At 36.1% G+C, this 24,180-nt stretch overlaps 3 protein-coding genes across 3 annotated transcripts; 1 reads left to right on the forward strand and 2 right to left on the reverse strand.

Annotated features, from left to right (window-relative positions):
• Positions 1 to 7,050: 7,050 nt before the first annotated feature.
• Positions 7,051 to 8,255, reverse strand: LOC107743582 (uncharacterized). The gene has a single exon (XM_016556914.1). It carries the CDS (start codon positions 8,253 to 8,255, stop codon positions 7,401 to 7,403), a length of 855 nt encoding a protein of 284 aa, XP_016412400.1. The 3' UTR covers positions 7,051 to 7,400.
• A 1,832-nt stretch (positions 8,256 to 10,087) lies between these two features.
• LOC107743498 (PDZ and LIM domain protein 1-like) lies at positions 10,088 to 17,373 on the forward strand. Its single transcript, XM_016556723.1, has 7 exons — positions 10,088 to 10,351; positions 11,608 to 11,759; positions 12,320 to 12,407; positions 13,372 to 13,556; positions 16,253 to 16,398; positions 16,639 to 16,756; positions 17,010 to 17,373. The coding sequence occupies exons 1-7, from the start codon at positions 10,259 to 10,261 to the stop codon at positions 17,194 to 17,196; spliced, it is 969 nt and encodes a 322-aa protein (XP_016412209.1). The 5' UTR covers positions 10,088 to 10,258; the 3' UTR covers positions 17,197 to 17,373.
• A 1,563-nt stretch (positions 17,374 to 18,936) lies between these two features.
• On the reverse strand, positions 18,937 to 19,602 carry LOC107743583 (neurogenin-2-like). Its single transcript, XM_016556916.1, has one exon. The coding sequence runs from the start codon at positions 19,600 to 19,602 to the stop codon at positions 18,937 to 18,939; it is 666 nt and encodes a 221-aa protein (XP_016412402.1).
• Between the last annotated feature and the right edge of the window lie 4,578 nt (positions 19,603 to 24,180).

Below are 24,180 nucleotides of genomic sequence, written 5' to 3' on the forward strand. Positions count from 1 at the left end.
GCTTTCATATTTCTAAACCTGTTGTCATATGCTAACAAGAATATTAAAACCTGTGAAGCAGTCATTGTGTCATTCAAGCAGTTTCAAAACTCAACAGGGCTATACAGTATATAATGTGTAGAACCACATTGTTATGCTGGCGAGTTACTCAATTGATTTTGAAACTTAGGAATTTTTTACTTCCTAATGACATTTTTTTATTCACTTTTTTTCCACAATTTGGAAATACTCTTTTACTTTTTGTTTCTCTTTTTATGTCATTTCAATACTGGAGTTACAAAATGATGACGATTTTTATATGTTGCATATACATGAGATATTGCATACACCATCAGTTAAACAAATTGTATTAATAATCAATCAGAAATGTGCTACATGGGTAAAATCACTATCATAAATTACCAACACCCTCCTGAGGTGATCGAAGTTGTAAGACTGTGTAAAAATATAAACTATACTAGGGCTGCACGATAAATCGCATGCGATATTTAACGCGCATCTTGTCCGTAAAGCCGCTTCTGTAATCAGCGGTAAATCTCCATCACGTGCGGGCTTTCACATTGAGCAGCATTTACTACACAGAGCCGTTGTTTACTGACAAGCTGCGCAAAAAATCGCGCGATTATGAACGTGGTTTTGCGCAGCCCTAAACTATACCATTCAAAAGTTTGAGGTCGATAAATGTGTTTACAGTGAAACCAGTGATACTGTGATATATTGTGATTGAAAATAACTGTTTTCTAGTTACATATATTTTAAAATGTAATTTATTCCTGTGATGGCAAAGCTGAATTTTCAGCAGCCATTACTCCAGTTTTCAGTGTCACAGGATCCTTCAGAAATAGATCAAACTGATGCGCTACTCAATTAACAATTATTTTTTATAATTATCAATGTTGTAAACAGTTTTACTGCTTAATATTTTTTGTGGAAAGCAGAATCATTGTTTCAGGATTCTATGATAAATAGAAAGTTCAAAAGAATAGCATTTATTTGAAGTAGATTTTTTGTAGCATTACAAATGTCTTTACTGTCTCTTATCACTTAATATCACTTAAATGCTGAATAAAAGTATGAATTCTTTCAACAACAAAAAAACCATCTTCCTGATCCTAAACTTCTGAACAGTAGTGTAAGTCAATTTTAGGTAATAATGTCAAATTTCACATCTGGTTAATAATTTGGTTTGTGTTGGAATCGATGTCAAATGAAGCAGAAGGTTCTCTTGGATTTTATATATTACATCATAAGCATAAGCACAATGTTTTGTTTTGTTTTCCTGTTATTTCTCTCCTGATTCAGACAAGACAACTGTTTTACTGGAGAAAGTAATATTATGGTTATGGGACTCATATTTTAGCCCGAAGCAATGTTTTTAAGTTAAAAACATTTTAGTGATGGGTTTGTTTATTACGTAGATTACGCAAATTACTTGTGGATTATTGTGATGTTCAGTGTTGGGGGTAACGCATTACAAGTAACGCAAGTTACGTAATCAGATTACTTTTTTCAAGTAGTAAAGTAACGCATTACTTTTTAATTTACAAGAGAACATCTGAGTTACTTTTTCAAATAAGTAACGCCTTTTTATGGAGTAACGCAATATTGTAATGCATTACTTTTAAAAGTAACTTTCCCCAATGTTTTTATCAATCTCATTTCTGATGGCATCCATTCACTGCAGTGGACCTCCAAATCTGTTCTGATGAAAAACAAACTTGGATGGCCTGAGGGTGAGTTTTCAGCATTTTTTTTCCCCCTTGGGTGAACTATTCCTTTAAGCATCAAAGAAAATGCTTTCTTTAAGCATCAAAGAAAAACAGGAACAATCATAGGCCTTCAAGCTAACGGTGTGAGTCATTCATTTTTAGGTAAACATTTAAAGACGTCAGTACATGGATTTTTTTAATAATCTTATTTTATATTCTGATAAAGCTCACAACTTTTCTTGAAATTGTGTGGTTTATAGCCAGTATGAACAAGAGCTGCTTTCCCCAGAGACGTCAATACCTGTGAATACAGGACACACTTGTAGACAGACTCTTCTTATGGTCTTATCTGGAAGATATGCTGTTTAAAAAATCGTGGCTTCCTGTCTGTCTGTAGCAAACCACAATGCAGCTCCTAAACAGAAACAACAATTCATACGAAGGGACAGTGCAAGCATTACTGTGGGATTTTAGCAAGTTTTGTTTTCTTAGAAAAAGTTTTCTGTTATGCTTGTTAATGAGGGCAAAGGTAACAGGTTAATGACTCAATAGAGTTCTTTTGATCATATCAGATCATAAGTCCTGGTGTTGTCATGACTACCATGATGAGGTAATAATCGCACAGATCTTGGTGGAAAATACTTTAGCAGATGTCAGTGAATTAAATAAGTGACGTTTGTTTGTTTTACCTTCCTGGAACTAATGAAGAAGATGAAAATAGAAACCACTCAGTTTAACAACAGCTAATATTTGCACACCAGTCAAAAATAAGCAGCAATTATGAAAAATACAAGATGTTGAGATGAAAAATTGTGACCACGATGCGGTGGCTGTATAATCCTAATATACTCCTACTTATTTTCCAGTATATGCTTTGTCATATCTATAAGTGCTTCTGTGTTTAACAAGAGTTAGATTTCTGACCTGGCTCCCAGCCAAAGCACATTAACCTTAACACAATATCATTATCTTGTTACCAGCATTCAACACTGAGCTGAAAAGGGATTCCAAAGTCTTTTGTGCGTCTACATTACAATGATACATGTTTGGTCAGAGCATTTCTGCCCTGGAACAAAGCCAGGGCAAAATACAACAGATCCAAACTTCTCAGTTCCAGTCAAGCTCCTCCCCCTGTCCTCCGTCACGAGCAAACACACACACACACACACACGTTGTTGCGTGATGGGAAATGGATGACACGCCTCAAAGAACTGCCTTCTCTTGTGTGCTGCTCTCACCAGGAGAATGAGGAAGTTCACAAGGAAAGATAATATTACAGTCTAATAATGTACTGTGTTTATGAATGGTGAAACTTCAATGCCAAGCTTTGCTATCTGGCGCTGGTGAGAGAGAGTGATTTTTTTGCTATAAAGAAAGGCAATCCAGAAAAGGACTGATAAAAGATACTTCTATACTAAGATACTGATACTTCTTGCATAACTAATTCAGAGATTGACCCTTCCTGATTTTTTATAACTGATACCAATGCAGCAGTTACTATACAATATACGGTGAAAAACTGTATTGGACATTTCATGTAATTTTACTTTAAAATAGAGTTTTTATAAGTGAAAAGAACATATAATTTACAGTGAAAAAATGTAAATTGACATTTCCAGAATTCCTTGCGTTACATTTTACATTTGATGTTTTTTCGTTGAAATAACAGTTTCTTCTTACACTGTAACAAAAATTCCGTAAAATTTACGGTAAAAAAACGGCAGCTGTGGTTGCCGGAATTTTACCGTAAAAAATACGGTAGCTTCTTATCAGTTGTGTTCATTAAGGTTGTATGTTACATCTAAGGTTGTTAAATTAATGTTTATTTGCATTACGTTAGTGTCATGTGTTACCATTATGGTGTTTAGTATTTGTGTGAATGACACATTAGTATTTTCTTTCTCATTCTATGGAAAAGCTGCTTATGATGAGCTTTGGTTCATCATGTGATTCATCATCACCACCTGCTTTTGGGGGTTTTCAGTGTGTTACAAAAGTACTAATCAGATTTCAGTACTTTAATAGGTTGGTATATTAGCATTATATCAGTTAATTAAATACTGTTTTTAAATGAAAATTTAAGCTAAATCCGTAAAACCTAAAATGTTGCTACCATATTTTTTACAGTAAAATTCTGGCAACCACAGCTGCCACTTTTTTACTGTAAATTTTATGGAATTTTTTTACAGTGTATGTGGCCATTTAGATAGATTATTCATTTTTCACAGAGCTGTAATTACTTAGATGCTTGTTAGTGAAACAGCTGTTATGTAGTAAATGTTCATATTATTAGTGGATCTTTTAAGGCTGTTTTATTTAATTCATGTAGTTCTTTAGCGTCAAGCTTAAACTACATATCAAGCATTTATGTAACGCATCTCATTTGTGCATTAATGGCTCTTATGTCAAGTTGATTATACCCTTCAGATGCAGTGATGCATGTTGTGTGTGCAAAAAAGATGGGCTTTATTGGTGGATCCGATATTACAAAAAACAATTTCCAGTTATGGAAAAGATAAATATCAGGGAAAATCTTTCAAACTGATTATCGGTCGATCTCTATTTTAATTCAGTGTGTTACTGATATTTCTTTGTTATTATTTGTCAAATTTACTAGCAATTTCTTAGTGAAAATTGCTTTCGCATCAATTTTTTCAGGAACATTAATATTTGAATCTGAAAATCCTGCTTAATATGGAAAATCATTTGAGTAGCAGACAAAACATGCCACTTTCACACTATTCTGATCTGAAGGTCTAAAGCAAAGGTCATTCAGAATCTCTTCAGCAAGCAAATCTACTTTATACAACAGCTAAATCAAGGGTACTCATTAAACAATTTTGCTTGGAGAAAGAGAGGCATGTGTAAGTGTCCTGAAGGTTTGTCTAATTACATATTGCCTGTGTGTTTGACTGAAATGCTTACCTCATGTGCAATGAATCTCAGATTTCTGCACAGAGGGAAAATCCCTATAACCCTACACAGAGACCTGCATTAGAACAGTCTGTGCTTGCAAATTATCTGCCTCAGATATGAGCTGAAATTGATACATACTGAACTTATCACCATTCCATTCTTAAGTTCCATTCACTCAGTGCCACACCTCCAAACATATCACTCTCATGCACACTCATATAAACATGCATACAGTATATAAAACAAGCTAAAACACATGTAGACAGACTTATAGTATAGATGCCTAGGTTATACCACATGTAGTTGTCCATTATACACCTAACGTAACCAGGAAATTCTCTGTTGTGTGCTTTTGAAAGTGAAATAGTTTGGCAGACACTTTTGACCAAAGCAAAATACACTGCATTTAAAGTTTAGCCTTAGACTTTTACAACTTTAATAAGATAAAATAATGATTTATTAAAAGGTATTTCGTGTAAAATACATCCAGTGTTACAAAATAATCAACAAAAGACATTTGAAAATGTACGCATGAATTAATTGCATAAATTGGTTATAACAACAACAACAGTAATATATTAATTAATTTAATGAAATATTCTAAAACTGTATGAAACTAATATGACCGTTTTTAATTCAATTTAATGCAATTTTAATTCAATTTGAATTTCAACATGTATTTATTTATTTATTTTGCACAATGTTTATTAAATAAAATATTGTATTTGTAAAAAGTAATTTAATTAGTTTAATAATATAATGAATTTATTAAAAAGGTGTAAAATATCATATTACAATATAGTGTAATAAAATAAATGTCAAAACATTTTTTGTTTGTTATGTGTATGTTTACAGCTGAATAAATTGAAGAAAATGGCTAAAATCTATGATGATGATGATGATGATGACAATTAATAATTACATATTAATTATTATTAATGAAATATTATGGAGAATCTATTATGAAAGAATAATTATCATTTCTAATGCAGTTTAATGAAAATATCTATCTATCTATCTATCTATCTATCTGTCTATTTATATCACACTAAGCCTTATATTAAATACTTTTTTGTACAGACAATATGTCCTGCGACCATCACCATCTAGCTGTATCTGACCACTGAGCACCTGCTTGTACTGTTGGTCAAACCCAACTACATCAGTCTGTGGGTGGGGGAGCGGTACGGAGGTTGAAGGTGTTAACAGCTCAAAATGTCACCGTTGGCCCCGTATTCAACAAAACCACTGCCCCTCGATCTGCACTCTCCCACATGCTCTGACGTCTTCCAGCAACATACTCTTGAGCTCCACCTGTCATTATTGAACTGAGTCCCACACAGTGACATCACAACACACCTTCTAGCTCCGCTCATGACACATTTGAGGGGTACCAGGGGCAGAGGGGCCTCAGGACTAACCACAAGATTTAAACACAACACAGAGTCGATACTTTCACCGACTTATTGATACGTACTTATAGTTTCAGGCCACATGCTTTACTTCTGCTTTCCAACAGAGCTCACTGTCAAAGAGGAACAACATTAATAATGTGCTTTTAAAAAGAACAGCTTAGGGAACTTCTCTAACTTCATGATGTTATCTCATCCAAACACTAAAATATTGGTTTTATAAGGCTTACTAAACACTTTGTATCTGCTTGGTGTAATGTAGGTACACTCTCTTGAAGACAAAAATAAATTTTATTAACTCCAGTGATGTTTTGATCTCGCGCTCAAATGCTTTGATTATTGAGGTCGAACGCAAACATATATCATTTGAGAACGAGCAGTGTGTTTGTGGTTCTGTCGTTCACAGTGCTGTCATCACGGAAAAAATAAGTGGAAACGAAAACAACACTGAGACATTTCGAAACTGTCCATATGTTTGAGCGCAGAGGGTTGAGGATGACCTCTGTTGGTCGCAGGTTTATAGCACATCTGATTTATGCTCTTCAACTCCGAGCTCGCACGTAGGCTATTACGCACCGCTGGTGCCGCCAACAGGCTCCTTCAATGTTAACAGGCTGTAAGAAATGTAGTAGCCTTCAACTTTGAATGGAAAGACAAATTTAAAATTGTGTTAGGCATTAAGGAAAATATTTAATCTGGCTCTCTGTAATTTATTCAAAGAAGCCAAATTTCTACTTATTACGTAAAAAAAAAATTACAACTTTTTACAACTTTCAGTAGCTAATTTTATTTAAATAAGATAAAATAATGATTTATTGTTATTTTACTTAATCTGGTTCTCTGTTGTTTATATAAAGAGGCCAAATTTTTACTTATAGACTTTAATCTTAATTGAAGTAATTATTTTTATTTTAATCAGACAAAATAATGATTTAATACAAAGTATTAGGCCTACGTTATGATATCAAAATCCATCCGTGTGTAACAGTGAGGCTGAGGCAGCATTAGAATCCATTTGCAGAAGTTTATTAATAGAAATAACAGGCAGAGAGTCAGTACCGTAACAGCAGTCCAATCTTTCAACATACACAAGGGAGATCCAAAAGGCAGAGACGAGTAAGCAGGCAAAAGGTCCAAACACAATCATCAGTCCAAATCAGGCTATCAATCCAAAGGGGTAAATCAGTAACCGTAGAGCAGATAATCAGGCAGAATCATACACAGAATAGGCAGGCAGAAAACAATGGAAACGCTTGGTAAGGCAGGTAAACTGGCAATACTTCGCAATGAGCAAACACACAGTTCCTTGCTAAATACTGATCAAACAGGAAATGAATGCAGAAGCAGAGGGAGCGGTACACAGTCAGTACTCAGGCGAGGGCTCCCTCTGCTGGTGTGGCGTTACAGAACCCCCTCCTCTAGGAGCGCCTCCTGGCGCTCGACGTGGGCGTCCCCGTGGTCGTGGTGCTGGTCGATCGGGTCTGGCTCGATGAAAGTCCTCCATGAGAGAGGGATCCAGGATGTCGCGGGCGGCTACCCACGATCTCTCCTCAGGTCCATAGCCCTCCCAGTCCACCAAATATTGAAGCTGACCCCCTTTCCGTCTTGAGTCCAGTAACTCATTCACCTTGTAAGCTGGGGTTCCATCAACATCCAGCGGCGGTGGCGGCTCTCGAGCCTCATTGTTGGGGTCAGCCTCCGGGTGGACCGGTTTGAGCAGTGAAACATGAAAGGATGGAGAGATACGATAGTTAGCAGGAAGCTCTAACTGATATGTGACCTCATTTATTCTTCTTAGAATTTTGAAAGGACCAACATACCTGGGGCTGAGCTTCCTGCTTGGTAGCCGCAATTTGAGGTTCCTCGTAGAGAGCCAGACCCGTTGTCCAGTTTGGTAGGGAGGATGTGGTCGACGTCGTCTGTTGATGGTGAGGAAGGCAGTTTTCCATTCAGCGCCCTCTTTAATTCTGATCAGGTTATATGCACTCCGTAGGTCAAGTTTGGTGTAAATGGTAGCCTCACGGAGCTGTTCTAGTGCTGAAGGAACCAGTGGAAGGGGGTAGCGGAATTTCACGGTAACATTGTTAAGTCCTCTATAATCAATACAAGGCCTTAATCCTCCATCTTTCTTTTCAACGAAGAAAAAACCTGCTGCAGCTGGAGACGTGGAGGGTTGGATGAATCCTGAGCTAAGGGCCTCTTCAATATATTCTTCCATGACTTGGGTTTCTTTTCTGGACAGAATAGGCAGGCAGAAAACAATGGAAACGCTTGGTAAGGCAGATAAACTGGCAATACGTCGCAATGAGCAAACACACAGTTCCTTGCTAAATACTGATCAAACAGGAAATGAACGCAGAAGCAGAGGGAGCGGTACACAGTCAGTACTCAGGCGAGGGCTCCCTCTGCTGGTGTGGCGTTACACCGTGTAATAAAATAAAATTTTCTATTTATGGTGGTGGGAGAGAGAGAGATTTCTTTTTAAAAAATGTATTCAATTTTTCATTGTTGTTGTTTGTTTATTTATTTTTATTGCTATTTACTTTACTCTGTAGATAGTCTACTTTATTTAATTTAATTGTAGTTTTTCTTATTTTGCACTAATATTTCATTTTATTTCTTTGTTACTTATTTATTATTGTATTTTACATTATTTAACATTTCACAATTTCTCATTGCATGCAAATACACTATACACTATATGTGGCAGTAAAAATATATGGGTTTGTCATGTATGAACAGATATTTCACAGACTGTGATAATGCATTGATGCATTTCCACAATAATTAATCAATTAATTAATTTGCATTAAATTACAAAAAAATAATTACTGTTTTGCTGGGGTTTCTAATGTAGGTTCATTTTTGTTTACATTTTATTGCTATTTTAATAGTTTACTCTATATAGTTATATACATATATTTAATTTATTTTTTCTTTTTATTGCATAATTTCTCATTGCAAAAAAATACAAATGGGTTTTATCACAGCCTGTGATGATGCATTTCTGCAATAAACCAATTAGTAAATTAGTTTTATTTGTATGTTACCCTATAGCATTAAATTACAAAAAAAAAAACAGGTCCACACTGCTGATGAAGTTTCTAATATAGTTTCTGGGGGCGTGACTGATTATTTGACATCTCTCTCTCTCCTCGAACTGCCATATTTTTTTTTCTCTCTATTGGAAAGTAATGGGAAGGCAAAAGTGGTTTTTTTTTTCTTTTCTTTTCTTCCGTTCTGCATAGTTCAGTTTAGCATACTTGAAACTGTTACTGACAGACTTTAGGACCCCTTGATAATTACAGGCAGGTTTTATTAAGCAGGGTTCAACTCTGCAGGAAGGGTGTTACCGAGTTAAGAGGTATGTTCAGAAGTTAAGATTGTTTAGTTCAGTGTTCCAAATGACATTCTAACTGCATCCGGCATGGTTACTAAACAGATTGATAAGCCCCTGGCTCTATATAACATGCTAACTCAGAATCCTTATCTGTACTAACCATAACATTTTAGGAAACATTTTTAAATTGAATGAAATTAAGATAGGAAGTTGTTTGTAATACATCCCTTGACTAAGGCAGTTTATCTAAAAAAGTACAAGTGAAAAACTTTGGAAAATGTCCTCACAAACATAGTGTAACATGTTGTAGGCCTAAACTGACTCGAGGAGCACTTGAAAAGTCCTTCTCATAAATAAAGCAGTCTGTCTTCACTTGTACTGTAGGATATCCATTCTGTGGAAGTGCTACTGTTGTTGATTAAGTTTATACAACTCTAGTGTAAATCAAATATTGACATTGTGCTTCCGCGTTGCCCGTTTTGTCTGCACTTGTTCCACTTTTTGGGAATGCTGAGAATGTGATCCATAGTCCTGCAAAGTCATGCACTAAGCGAATGACCCCCTTGCCAGGAATTCGACTGGATTTGGGAGTGGCACATGCCAAATCTCAGGATTTGGCTCTTCCATACATGGTAAACTTCAATATAAGATGACGTAACGGTCCACCCCTAAACAAACATAGGAAATAAGCTCTTATCAGCACAGAGACTTGACATTATTCGCTCACTTCTGAGGAAGCTCCGCCCAGGTATCGTCTCTTCAAAGTGAATTCCCTGTCCCGCTACAGTTACTCGAAACTGCGGAGTCCATAGCACAGTTTACAGTGCACTAGTTCAGGATTTAGTATACGCCATCCGCTTAGGCTACGTGTTGGAAGTATAATGGCTTTACGGGTTGTTTTACAAGGTCCTGGACCGTGGGGCTTCCGTCTGGTCGGGGGAAAAGATTTCGAACAGCCTCTGACTATCTCGAGGGTAAGAAACCAACTTCGGATTTGTTAATAATTTATCACAGAGGGAAAATGGATTTCACAGACATCACTAGGCCAACATATAATACTCCACAGTCTGGATAAACGTTCTCAAAAACGTGTCACGCCTGCGTGCAGCAGCAGCAGCAGCAGCATCCAACAGAAACGCACGTGAACGCGACCGTATCGACCTGAACGTCAGCGTCGCAATGTCTCGAGCGCTTGGATTAAATGTTTCGTGAAACAAATGGAACTAATTATCTAACTAGCTCATCTTGACGCAAAATCAGGTTCTTTCGCAAAATAGAACTTGTTCTGTACTTGATTCCATACGGTTTCGCAGATTAGTGTTCAGTCACCTAACCTGTATTGATTTCAAAACATTACAAGTATTCATGGCATGAATGCATGTTATAATGTTATATGACACTCAAACGTGTACCTTCAACCGCAACAAGCTGCCTGTCATCTCTTAAAGGGGCACTCAATATTTTTAACTAAAAGTTGTACGTATAAAGAAATACTATTTTTAAAAATTGTTCACTTGCATTAGTATAAGACTCCCAACATCAGATTTCTAGAATAGGCTAAGCTAATTTATTTTACTAGAGTGGGTCTCTTTCATGGGTGCCACCATGTTGAGAGTTGAGACCAATAATAGTTCGCTTCAAATAGCACTTCTTGTCAGTACTCAATGTAAAAATTAAGGCCATTTCACACCAAAAACGATGACTGTAATGATAAATATATTAGCGTCCACAACGCGTAATAACATTCTGTTTATTGTAAGCGTGCCCTGCCGTTATGTCATCTGTCGCTCGTCCTATTCTCACAGAATTAGAACAAATATCAAAACTTTATTGTTTCAGTTATCATTATAGTTATCATCCTTGATGTGAACGACCCTTTAGTCGGGATTGGATCCAAGAGTGTTCAGAAAATAAACAAGCAGTTTGTGTGAAGCAGCAATTCACGAATAAACAAACATCATGCATTCTAGTTGATATTCATCCCAATAGTTGGTTTATAAGAGCCAGCTAAATGTAAATAAAAACATGCTGAGTGCATGTTTAACCACAACGTGCAAACCCTGACATAGAGGAAGTCATCATGTAACAAGTGAAAGCTACACCAAAGAGAAGTTATTGTCAAAATTCTGCCATATTTCCTTTAAGTTTATATTTGGGCATGAAAACTACACAATTTAATTCTAAAGCCTTTTAGATTATGATGATGATGATGAAGTTTTGACTTTTTCAGGTGACCCCAGGAAGCAAAGCGGCTCAAGCAGACCTTTGTATGGGGGACATGATCCTGGCCATAGATGGAGAATCAACAGAGGGCATGACTCACCTGGAAGCACAAAATAAAATCAAAGCTTGCATAGAGGAAATGGTGCTTTCCATTGACAGGTGGGACATTACATTGCAAAGGGAAACATGCAGTGGTTTACCTGAATGTATCATTAGCTATGAGTATGTAGAGCACCCAGAAAAGCATGATATAATGAAACATCTTCCAAAATAAACAGAAAAGTTGTCTTTTATTAAATTCTTCCAGACATTCTAGATTTAATATTCTGTGACACGGTGGAAGATAATGGCATACAATGTAAAATGCTGCTGGGTCTAATTTTCATCTCTCTCTCTCTCTCTCTTTTTTTTTACTAAAGTCTTTCACAAGTCATTCTCACAATTTCAACATATCCTCATCGGTGTCAGTCAGCTAGATAACGTCACCTGGGTGACAAGTCTAAATCAGCAGAATTTGCAACAACGACAATCGATATATGACAGACAACCCAATGTTTTATGCCATGTAAACTTACGCAATACAAGATCAATACAATTGCATCAACTTGCCTGAAACTCTCACATTGGGCGCAGACCATTTTTATTGAGCCATGATGATTTTATATTTTTACCTTAATCATTTACTGATTCACTGTTTGAAAGTTTACCATTTTTTGCAGATCAGAGTCAAACATGTGGTCCCCACTGGTCACTGAAGAAGGAAAGACCAATCCATATAAGATGAATCTGGCAAATAAAGAAACACAGGTGCGTTTTAGCTGTGCTTATCTGGGAGCTGAGTCATTTTTAAATGGACCCTTGATCATTTTCAATGAGCTTTAAAGCCCTTCGTAGTGCATGAGACTGTCATACATAACAGAACCATAGCCGCTAAACAAATTAAGGCACGGCACCATTAGGCTGCCAAAGTGAAGTCATTGTTTATGTCCTAAAAAGCCTTATCCATGGAGACCAGGGAGTTTATCAGCCAAAACCATGACGCAAGATCCACATCCTGCAGGGTATGTTGGAAATTTAGGGTCAGAATGTGAGTGATCATAGGAAGTGTGTGGAGTTTGACTACATAGTTTGGGTGTTACAAATGTTTCCCAATTTAAGCAGAGGGAGAAACATAATAAGAAACAAGTGTTAAATATGTTGTTGACAGACGAAAGTCATTAAAACCTTAGTCATTAGTGTGGAAAAAATTTCTGTGTGTTTTTTTTTTCTCCTGTTGTAAAATGGTCTTTGTTCACATCAACTTGGTTATAATATCTACAGTTATATAAAAAAGTAATGATTGATTCTCAGACCTTTTCTTCTGGTCTGAATAGTTATATATTACTGCCATTCTTATGAAATTATTTTATGTCTTTTGGCTTTGCTTTTGTGTCTTAAAGGGATAAATCACCCAAAAATTAAATTCTGTCATCATTTACTCTCCCTCATGTCATTCCAAATCTTTATGACTGTATTTCTTTGGTGAAAAACAAAAGAAGATATTTTGAAAAAATACAATGTAAGTCAGTGGAGTGCAAAACAACATTAGAGTCCACTGATTTTTATTATATGGACAAAAAAAAAGAAGAAAATAAGTCATACAGGTTTGGAATGACATGAGGGTGAGTAAATGATCAAAGACATTTTGGGTGAAATAACCTTTTAAAGTTACAGTTCTGTTTGACATGTTTTTGAGATTTATACTCATAGTACCTGCTCTTTTTTTCTGTAGGAGATGAAACATATAGGCGCTGCTCATAACAGGAGTGCCATTCCTTTCAGTTCTGGTAGTCCGAGGGTGGTCACCAACATGTACAATAACCCTGCTGGCCTGTATTCCTCTGAAAACATTAAGAGTTTCAACAGTGCAGTGGACGGCGTCCAGACTTCTGCTGCCTCCAGTGAAGCCAGTAGGAAGTAAGCATGATACACACCTCATTGACATACTTGTCACAAAGTTATGTGGTACAATGAACATGCAGAAAAAAAAAACATAAAACAGGAAATGATATTATAGAGAGTCCTCTCTCGATAACCTGCCGACCTTTATGACTGATAATGATGATGTGACATGAAAAGTCAAGGCAAGGCAAGGTAACTCCCAAAAACCTAATGTTTTTATTAACTAATAGTAGGGCTGCACAATTAATCGAATTTCAAATCGCGATTACAATTATGAATGCCACAATTACGTAATCGTTCAAAGCGGCAATTGATCGTTCAAAGTCCACTTATGTTATTCTGCGTGCTTAAGATGTGTTTTTTTCTTTCTGCATGTTATCTTAAGGGTTTTCCCCATTATTTTAATTTTAGTTTTAGTATAACATTATAATACCATTCATATTTTTACTTTTTTTATAATTAAAGAAGAAACCAATCCGATGTATATTTGACATTTGAGGCTTAATACTATAGAAAAGCACTAAAAGTTTTTCAGTTAGAGTGTTTTCAGCTTGTTTATTTGCATATAAAAATACGGCATGCAGTTGCATAAAACAATGGTATAAACATCATTCAATGAAAATTGTGATAATCGTAATTAATGATCGCAATTACAATTTCAAGGGAATAATCGACAATTATGATTTTTGTCATAATCGTGCAGCCCTAACTAATAGTATAATCATATATTTTTTATTTAAAAAATGCTTTTTACCTTGACAAAATACACTATTATTCAAAAACTTGGGGTCGGTCAAAATTTTACTTTTTTTTTTTTTTTAAAGAAGTCTCTTATGTTCACCAAAGCTGCAAAAATACAATAAAAGTAAAATATTATTACAATTTAAAAGAATTGATTCTATTTTAATATATTTTTAAATGTAATTTATTCCTGGGAAGACAAAGCTGAATTTTCAGTAACTATAATGCCAGCCTTCAGTGTCACATGATCTTTCAGAAATCATTTTCTTGATTTCTTGAAATTCATTCATTTGCTTTACAATTACCAGCGTTAAATCAATTTATTTCCTCTAATATGTCATGTTTTCTTAATCGCATGAAATTGGGAAATAGTTTTCTGACGTAGTCTCTAATTTGCAAGTACCTGAAAAAATGGGAACTGGGTAGCTGAAACTTTGATTTTAGCTCTTCAAAGGAAAAGAAATTTCCATTCAGTGGGCTAATATGCCCTATTCCCTTCTGCTTCCACATTGAAAACGCCATGTCATTGAGCGCGGGGATAAAGGCATGGTTTTCACATATGGGGCTATCCACATACACATTAGGAGCTTTAATATATGTTCTAACTTGCTTACAAATTTTTTAGGGATTGGCCTATCACAAAATGGTTGTTATAAATAAGCTTATTAATCTTCCCTGGACTGTTGCACAGTGCCTGCAATGATGAATTGGAACAAATGGCCTGTTCAATTTTAAGCCAATCAGGTATCTCATAATCATCTTTTAAGTCAGCTTTCCACCAGGAAAATATGTTCAGATGCTTAGCCCAGTAGTATGCTTTAAAAAAAAAAAGGTAACCCAAGTCCGCCTTTTTCTTTTGGCTTTAACAGATGCTTTTTATTGATTCTCGCTGTTTTATAGTTCCATATAAACTGATGAATAATCTTATCTAATTGTTTAAAGTAGGATTGTGGTATACATGAAGGGATTGACATAAATAAATGAAGGAATCTTGGCAGACTCACCATCTTAATCACATTGACCTTACCAATCATTGATACTGGTAATGTACTCCAGTAATCTATGCTATTTTTTTAACTGGTCAATTATCTTTTGACAGTTGGCCTTAAGTAGATATTTTGGGTTTTTGGTTATTATAGCCTCTAGGTATGTGAAAGAGTTTTCTACTAATTTAAACTGGGTGGATCTTAGGAACTCCTTACTGATATTGTAAGTAACAGGCATCAATTCACTTTTTCTTAATTTACAGTGAAACCTGATAATTTCCCGAATCTAGTAATGGAGAAGAGTAAAGGCGGAATAGACTCGCTAGGATTTTTGACGAACAACAGAATATCGTCAGCATATAATGAAATATGTTGTGAAAGGCACCCTACAACAACTGGTTGATTGTCTGTCTGTTGTCAAATATATATTGCTAGTGGGTCAACCACAATCGCGAAAAGAAATGGGGACAGTGGAAAACCTTGTCTTGTCCCCGTACTGCTTAATGTTTTTCTGGAAATCGTGATACATTGTTTTCAAGGTTCTTTGATGAGTAGTACAAAGTTCAAAACAACAGCCTTTATTTGAAATAGAAATCTTTTATAAATGCATGCATTATATATATCTTGATGGTTACTCCACATGACATTTAAATTTAAACTTTTCTTGTGTTTAGTTGTATAGTAAATGTATGGTTTTTCAAACCCAACATGACATGTACCGGCATGAATACAAAGTTTCTATGAATTGACAAGTGTTTTCAACCAGATTTTTAAAAGATGTTTTTTTCCTACTTCTCATGAATACATATATCATTATGTGCTACACTCATTCCAGTTCTGTGCTGTATTAGTATAGTTATTTGAATGTATGTCTGTCGGGGCTGAAACTAGCCATTTAGGTTTGAGTTGAATAATATAATACTTTTGAGATAATATTGTTTGTCTTGTGACTGTCATCATTGTGACCTTTTGCATGTTTTATAGCCCAGATCCCTGTAGACCTGGCCAGCCAATGCCTGCGTTAGCTGCAGACTCTGAAGTGTACAAAATGCTGCAGGAGAATCAAGAATCCAATGAGCCTCCTCGCCAGTCTGCCTCTTTTAAAGTTCTGCAGGAGATCCTGGAAACTGGTATAATCTCATACAAACCTTGTATACCATACTACATTGTGTCTGAATTGCACACAGGTCACCCAGCAGGCCTTAGCTTCTGTTGACAAAATGGGCGTCTGTGATTCTGGTCATTCATAATCATCAGTTTCTAAAGCCTTGCCTGTGACTACAGCTGTGAAACACATTCTGTTTCAGATTTTTGGGCTTATAAAAGAAAGCCTTAGCATTACATGATGGATCTCTGTTTCTTTGCGTCAGGTGATACAGATAAACCCTCAGGCTTCAGAAGTGTCAAAGCCCCCACCACAAAAGTTGGAGCCTCCGTTGGGAATCCTGAAAATCTCTCTCTTTGTGACAAATGTGGTTCAGGGATTGTGTAAGTTTCAATTTTTTGCTTTATCTTTATAGGAGAAGTTTTAATGAAATCCATCTTAGAACAGTTGCATGTACTTTGTTGTATCGTGCCGTTGTGGTGTTATGCTAGTGTTGCCATCTAGTGGAACATTTTGGAACTCAATTTCTTTATAATACCTGTGGAGTTTGCTCTGTTAATTATTTCGTTATAATTGTTGGATTTTTTGCAAACATGTTTTCCTAAACAACCTTTTTCTCTTTATTTGGTTATAAAGAGGATTGATGGTCAAAGTTCGAGATAAGTTTCGCCACCCAGAATGCTTCGTCTGCACAGACTGCGGGATCAATCTTAAGCAAAAAGGACACTTTTTTGTCGAGGACAAAATTTACTGCGAGAAACACGCACGTGAACACGTCACTCCTCCAGAGGGTTATGATGTTGTCACTGTTTTTCCAAAGTAGAATGTTTCCCACGTTCTACTTTAAAACTGCACCTTCCCTTATGTGGGGAATTCCTTTGGAAATCTGTAACACTTTATTTGGATAGTCTTTCAGTGAGGCTGCTTTGTTGCCAATATGAATGTTTGTAACAGCTCTTACATACTCAGACAGATGTGCATGGATATAAATGGACTTTGGCAACAGTAATCAGGAAATTGTGATTAGACATCACCTGAATATGTGAATATAGTCTATCCAGATTAAGTGCTATTGTTATCATACATTCCAATGTCCTTGTCATTCCACACATTTATCTCATTGTATAAAAGGCTCGTATTATTGGTGCTAGGGTATCTTAAGACCACTTATTGCATTTGCAGATTTTCAAGAAATGTTTTTCATCAACTGATCATTGAAATTATGTAATCATGGTTGTATTCCCCATGCACACCAGTATGTAAAAATCTATTCTATGTATGTACATTGTCTTTTGGATTCTCCATATTTTTGTATGAAAATAACGTTCAGCCTTGCTAGAAATAAAATGTTGCATATCCATTGTGAAATTTCTCTATGGTTTTTTCTTTGAAAATGATGCTTTTCAAAAGCATTATAAATACAGCTGAATAAATGATTAAATACTCCAGATGTATTGTAAGCATCAACCCACTCACATTTCAGTCAGAGTACAATATAGCTTTTTTTGTGCAGCTGTAAGAAAACTCGAAGCTGTCTTGTAAAAGTGAACCTAATTACTCAATTATTGCAAGAATATAGAGAAATATATTAACACCTAGCTAAATGATAATAGGTAAAATCTAGATCTGAGGGATAACTTTTGAGGAAATGTCTGTTTTAGGCTTACGATCAGGGTTAGGTGCTTCTACACCCTTGTTAATCAGCTATCATTTCACACTGATTTTAGGAATAAATTATGGGTAGGATTAGGTTTAGGGGTAGGGATTTGGTTTAGTGTATATTTTTGGACAGTAATGTTGATCCAGGATCAACAAAAGATGTTGATCCAGGAACTTGTCTTACTTGGTAAAATCACAGCGACTGCATGACAACAGTTAAAGCTTCTTTGACGAAACACTAAAGCAGATTCAATATGAATTTATGATTTTTACCCAAAAAAGTTTTTTTTTTTATTTGTTTGCTTAAATGAATAAGAAGGAAATAACAGATATTTACAAAAAACAAAATGACTATTACACTATATTTTAGTGTTAAAGGGTTAGTTCACCCAAAAATGAAAATTCTGTCATTAATTACTCACCCTCCTGTTGTTCGAAACCCCTAAGACCTTCTTTCATCTTCGGAACACAGTTTAAGATATTTTTGATGAAATATGAGGGCTCTCTGACCCTCCCATAGACAGCAAATAACGACTTTATTCCACATTTTCGTCTCTACTGCGTCACTTGTGGACGCGGGTTCATGACAGTATCATGACGCAAGGTCTTACGGGTTTCGAACAACACGAGGGTGAGTAATTCATGACAACATTTTCATTTTTGGGTGAACTAACCCTTTAAGAGCTGGCAATTTAAAGAAAAGAGCTATTTTGCGTTTAAACTTCCCTTGCGTATAAAAATGACTGGAAACATACAATAAATCATTTGAATAATTAAAGTGATTAAATCATGACGTTTTTCTTAAGGCATAAACGGAAAATAACATTTCTACACTCATGACCTGCCCTACATGTCATTCTCGTGGACTTTACAGCAAGGGACAACTTTTGCAAGATTTGCTTTGCTACTTGCAGATCAGATTCAATTTTAGATTGTCCTGAAAATTGCAGTTAAATCCCTCTAGTAACAAGTCAGCGTAGTAGCCTTGAGTTTCTTGCCAATTTGATGATGAGTTTGTGGAGTGCCATTTGGACGCGCGTGCGCTAGATGCGCTGTAACGCGTATCCAAGCAAGCATTTGGCACAGTGAGGTTCTCCTGATCCCGATCGTGATTTGAAGTTTGTCGAACATGGTCTGCAGTTCTCAATGTTTCCGACAATGCCCAAATGTAATTGTGCGCGAATCTCAAAGTCTCAATTTTAGTCAGTTTCGCGTCATCGGGAAAAGTTGGAAGCACGCTTCTCAGAATATCCAGGGCGGAGTTCAGTTTATGCATGCGGTGCCTTTCTCTGTCATTTGCCTTCACTCTGCGATTCCCACGTTGTCTGCTAGCTGATTTAACTGGCATCTTTTTCTTCATTCTTTTACTTCTTGTGTTCTCTTCGTTGACGGTAGATGAGCATTCCTTCGTCGCCGAGTCTATGCTGTCAAGCTCAAATTCTTTGTTGCATTTGATTTGCTGGCTTTTGGTAATGTCTGTGGATCCAGACTTGAGATCTAATGCTGAACTCCAGTTAGATTTAAATGTCCCATTCCTTCCTACCGACGCGCACGTGGACCCTGGAGTCATTCTGTACATGAAAAACACAACAGGACAACTTCAGTCCAAGGTCTTGGATAACAACCTATAAGAAACCTATCATAATCCAGATGCTTACCTCTTGGCTTGCAGACTGGCTCAGTGAAACCGAGGTTCCGTGAAGGTGGTGGTCTACAGCACTGCGCGTCCTGTCCACCAGTGAGCAACATGCAGTCTCTTTTCATTCCCTTAATATATATATCAAAGGGACAAAGAGGGTGATGCGCCCATTCGTCATTTATGCCCCTTTATCCTATCTGCGCTCTAGGACAAACAAATGGAGTCAAGTGGCCAATCAGAGACGGCCCTTTCCTAAATTTACCTTCATGGTTAAGAAATAAACTAAGAGAGGGTTTAAAAACAGGGTAGAACATGTCAGGTGAAGTTTTCTATAGTTGTCTGTTGTTGTTATTGTTGTTGTTTATCATAGCACTCTTGCATTTATCTAAAACAATTTCATCACCAGCTTATTGCAAATATAGTGGCTTATAAGCCTTTATTTTGAAATTAATTAATTGTTCATTATTGAATTATAATAATGGTACTGTATATGCATGAGGTTTTATCAAACATCAATTTCTGGAAGATAGAAAATTTCACAGATCTGGAGCAGGAATAGTCTTATGTGATTGGCGTTAACACATCATGTAGGTATTATGAACATACATGGTTAATGGACATTTTATTAGCACTTACCATACCAGTTTCAACAATAAATTTTCATTATTCGAAACGGAAACGAATTACTGATAAACAGTATTATTTTAGTGTCATTGCCGTTTGGCGCTTTGTGGCGATATTCCTGTGCGTAAATTGTGCTGTAGTGCACAGAACCCTGGGAAAATAATATTTAATTGAAGAAAATGTGGAATAACTTGTACTTGTGAGCAGCAGCACTTCCATAGTACAATGAAAACACAGAATATTATGCACAAAAACATTTGCATAGAAAATAAAATGCGTGCGCACTGGTGTCTCCAAACGGAGTCCGTTATTAAGAACATCAAGTGCGCGTCATAAATTTGGTCGCAGTTGCAAACAAAAGACTTTCAACATGGTCGGATAGCACGAGTTTACACTTGGCCCCAAGCCCCCAAGCCTTGATAAATCTTCATTTATTGGAGAGACCATGAGCACTGTTATGGGCGCAAAATATTTACCGTGGTGCCCAAGTGTCCACAAAGGCACTCATCGCCAGTCTAACTAAATATGTATTTTGTAGGACATCTGATAACCATATGCTTTCAATAAAATGGACAAATAAAGCAAGGAGATAGGGAATGATGTCGTGCTGTTATAAAGGCCTCGAAATTATCCAAAGTAAACCAAATATTACCGCTTTACAAATAACTTTTGATGCCAGATTCATATTAGGATATCGCCAGACAGGTGTGTGTTTGGGATTGTCAGATCTGTCCCCCGATTTTTATCAGTGCCTAGTAATATCTTGCTTGTTATGCAAAGTATGGGCAAACATAGGCGACCTGTTGCTGTGGAAATCATAGATAATCCAAAGAATCTGATTTAACAATAAATTCGTCTTACTGAAGAGCAGGTGATACCTGGCCTCGCTGTCTTGATTGATACTTCTTCAACTGCTGCACTTTACAATCTGTTGCAATTATTTATGAAACGAAATCTATTTCTTATTATTTTAGCAAACAGAAGTACCAGGTGGGGCTTTATTTTCATCCCCAGCCTTTGTTTGAAGGGCATCTGAAGAAGGCAATCAAGGACTAAAACTCGCTGACCAGCTTTTTGCCATCCATTTGTTCCAAACTGGCAGAAAAGCTATTTCATTCTTCTCTCTTGTTCAGACTCGGAAAAGGCTGCACATAAAGAAGAAAAGGAAACTTCGCTGCACAGACAAAAACAACAACTTAAAAACATTTAATTACAACCCGGATGCCATATGTACACCTCTTGTTAAAACTCAAACAATGTCATCTCTTTTGTGTGGTAAAACGTGCACCTTTGGAGACGTGTGCGCTTTTGGAACGGTGTGCGCATCGAGACCAGAAAGATCTTGAGTACACTTCTTGGAAGAAGTAATGCAGTTTTAATGTGCTGTTGAGGCTCCTTTTAGAGTCCACCCATTGTGCTAAAACGCATATGCTTGTTATGACCGAATACACCAATTATAATTGAATAGCTAAGAGCTTCTTGCTAAAACTCTATTTGGTTTGAGCAATCGGGGGTCACCCTCAATAATTAAGCCTTGTGCTGCTCTGAATGCGTGGGTTCAACCGTAGGAAAATAGAGGGGGAAAATAGTAAGAGTTGTAAATAATTTTGATAATTTTTGATAATAATCTTTCCATTTTGGGATGCACTTTTATGTCCCAACAGTTTATGTTGATATATTTGTTTGTTTGTTTTTTATTAACATTAACAGACTTTCAACTTTTTTGCTGAATGTAGGAGACATTAAAATTGTCTCAGAAACGTTTACTAATTTATCTTAACTTGCCAGTTTTGGGGTGGACAAGCCATGTTTTCGTGGGAATGAGGAAAATAGAGGGGGAAAATAGTAAGAGTTGTAAATAATTTTGATAATTTTTGATAATAATCTTTCCATTTTGGGATGCACTTTTATGTCCCAACAGTTTATGTTGATATATTTGTTTGTTTGTTTTTTATTAACATTAACAGACTTTCAACTTTTTTGCTGAATGTAGGAGACATTAAAATTGTCTCAGAAACGTTTACTATACCATCATCATTTATTTTCTATACTTTTCAAATGCATTCCATGAATATATTTATGTTGTTTTGTCCTTGTCTCAGTTCAAGACTTTAAAACTATTAAAATATTAGTTGGTTTTTTTTACCCTCAGTTTTATTCATCGTTTAGTGTGCATACTTCAACAAGGAGACAATGTCAATAAAATGGCACTGGAGTGGAAAAGTGCAGAAGAAAAAAGACAAAATGACAGAATTCCCGCGTGATATGCGTGTAGGCTATGTAGGCTACTCTTTGACATTTATCTAGTAGATACGTTTTAATAAATTAGTGAAAATGTGAAAAATACTTTTAAGGGAGTTCATTTTCTGCCCACAGAAACACCAATGACATTTATCCCACTTTTACAAAGTAGTTTAAAATGAAATCCGTGCAATTATGTGAAGAAAAGAAAAGAAAAGAAAAGAAAGGAAAGGAAAAGAAAGGAAAAGAAAAGAAAATAAATATGTGATATGGTTGAATTTTTTAGTTGCTTTTTATACAATCGCACCCACAAATAAGCATTTAACCATAGACAGTAGCATTTAACACAACGTTACATATTGTAGTTACAACCCACATGAAAAAATACTATAGTAAATTTACCATGGAAAATGTAGTAAAATTTCTCTGGTAAATATTATAGTGTTTTTGAACCATACTATAGTTAAGGTACTATAGTAATTTGTAGTAACTTATGAATGGTTATTTGCTGTGGTAATTCTACTATAGTAATATAGACAAATAACTTTAGCCATAAGTGTCACTCACGAACATGAATGTAAATGTTCACTCCATATAAAAGAGAACATCCTAAAAAAAAAAGCCGTTATTTAGTGCAAAATAAACAATAGAGGGTAGAAACATTTTACTAAAATACCCTATACGTCTGTCCTTCAAAATCTAATAGCGCCATCAAGTGACCGTGTAATGCTTTCAACGAACCTATGTATGGAGGACGAAACCTGCAAAAACAATAAATAAATAAATAAATAAATAAATGTGTGCATAGATACACGTATTCTTGTTTAAATACATAAATAAGTAATTAAACGTGATGAAAGTAGGCAAATAAATAAAATAAATTGGTGGGCAAATGGAAAATGTTTAAGGAAATGCTAAACTCATCCTAACTATTTTCCTTTGATCACTCATTTATTTCTGAATGTAGTTCATGTGTCATCTGGAGGCCCGATCGAGTGTCAAAGCTGCTACAACACAGTGTCTGTAAAATTATTATTTGGTGTTTGTCTTTACTTATAATATTTCGTATGATTTCTGTTTGAATTTCGTTATAAATGTTTCTCTTTCTAGGGGCCAGTGAGGACTTGTGTGGAACAGGGGAGGCTAGCTGCGTTATTATGTGGAACAGGGGGGGCTAGCTGCGTTATTCGGCGGTGTTGCACGGTGTGCTGTGGGTGCTCTGATATAACTTCCCTAGCACGGGTGTGTGTGGTATCTGATTTGCTGTGAACTGAGGTGGGTTTTGGACGACCTCCGGAGTTGCGGCCGGCCTGCCTTGTTCCCATTAATCCTGGCCCCGGAAGCTATTCCTACCATTGTGGGTGTGTTTCGTGAGAATTTTATTTGATGCGGGTTATTTTATAATAAAGTGTATTTCTTGTATTGATACTCTCGTCTCCCTTGTCTCTTTACCTTCAATTGGTGAAATTTACCTGTGTGTCCTTTTATTGTTGTCAGAGGGAAAGGATTGTTTTCCCCATGCCTGGCCCCCAGCTATCACATGACCCGACCAAGTCCATGGTTGACACCCTCTCATTAGCAGGTTGTGCAGAAGAAAAATAAATGCGGAACTACATTCAGAAATAAATGAGTGATTAAAAGAAA

This window comes from Sinocyclocheilus rhinocerous, unplaced genomic scaffold (genome assembly GCF_001515625.1).
Source record: "Sinocyclocheilus rhinocerous isolate Xijiao unplaced genomic scaffold, SAMN03320098_v1.1 scaffold677, whole genome shotgun sequence".
Classification (NCBI taxonomy): Eukaryota; Metazoa; Chordata; class Actinopteri; order Cypriniformes; family Cyprinidae; genus Sinocyclocheilus; species Sinocyclocheilus rhinocerous.

What these genes read in the sequence shown, in the direction of transcription:
- LOC107743582 (XM_016556914.1), bottom strand. Translation starts at nt 8,255, where the DNA reads ATGGAAGAATATATTGAAGAGGCCCTTAGCTCAGGATTCATCCAACCC.
- LOC107743498 (XM_016556723.1), top strand. Translation starts at nt 10,259, where the DNA reads ATGGCTTTACGGGTTGTTTTACAAGGTCCTGGACCGTGGGGCTTCCGT. An exon ending in GCAGGAGATCCTGGAAACTG is followed by an intron (nt 16,399 to 16,638) that starts GTATAATCTCAT and finishes TCTTTGCGTCAG; the next exon opens with GTGATACAGATAAACCCTCA. An exon ending in AAATGTGGTTCAGGGATTGT is followed by an intron (nt 16,757 to 17,009) that starts GTAAGTTTCAAT and finishes TTGGTTATAAAG; the next exon opens with AGGATTGATGGTCAAAGTTC.
- LOC107743583 (XM_016556916.1), bottom strand. Translation starts at nt 19,602, where the DNA reads ATGACTCCAGGGTCCACGTGCGCGTCGGTAGGAAGGAATGGGACATTT.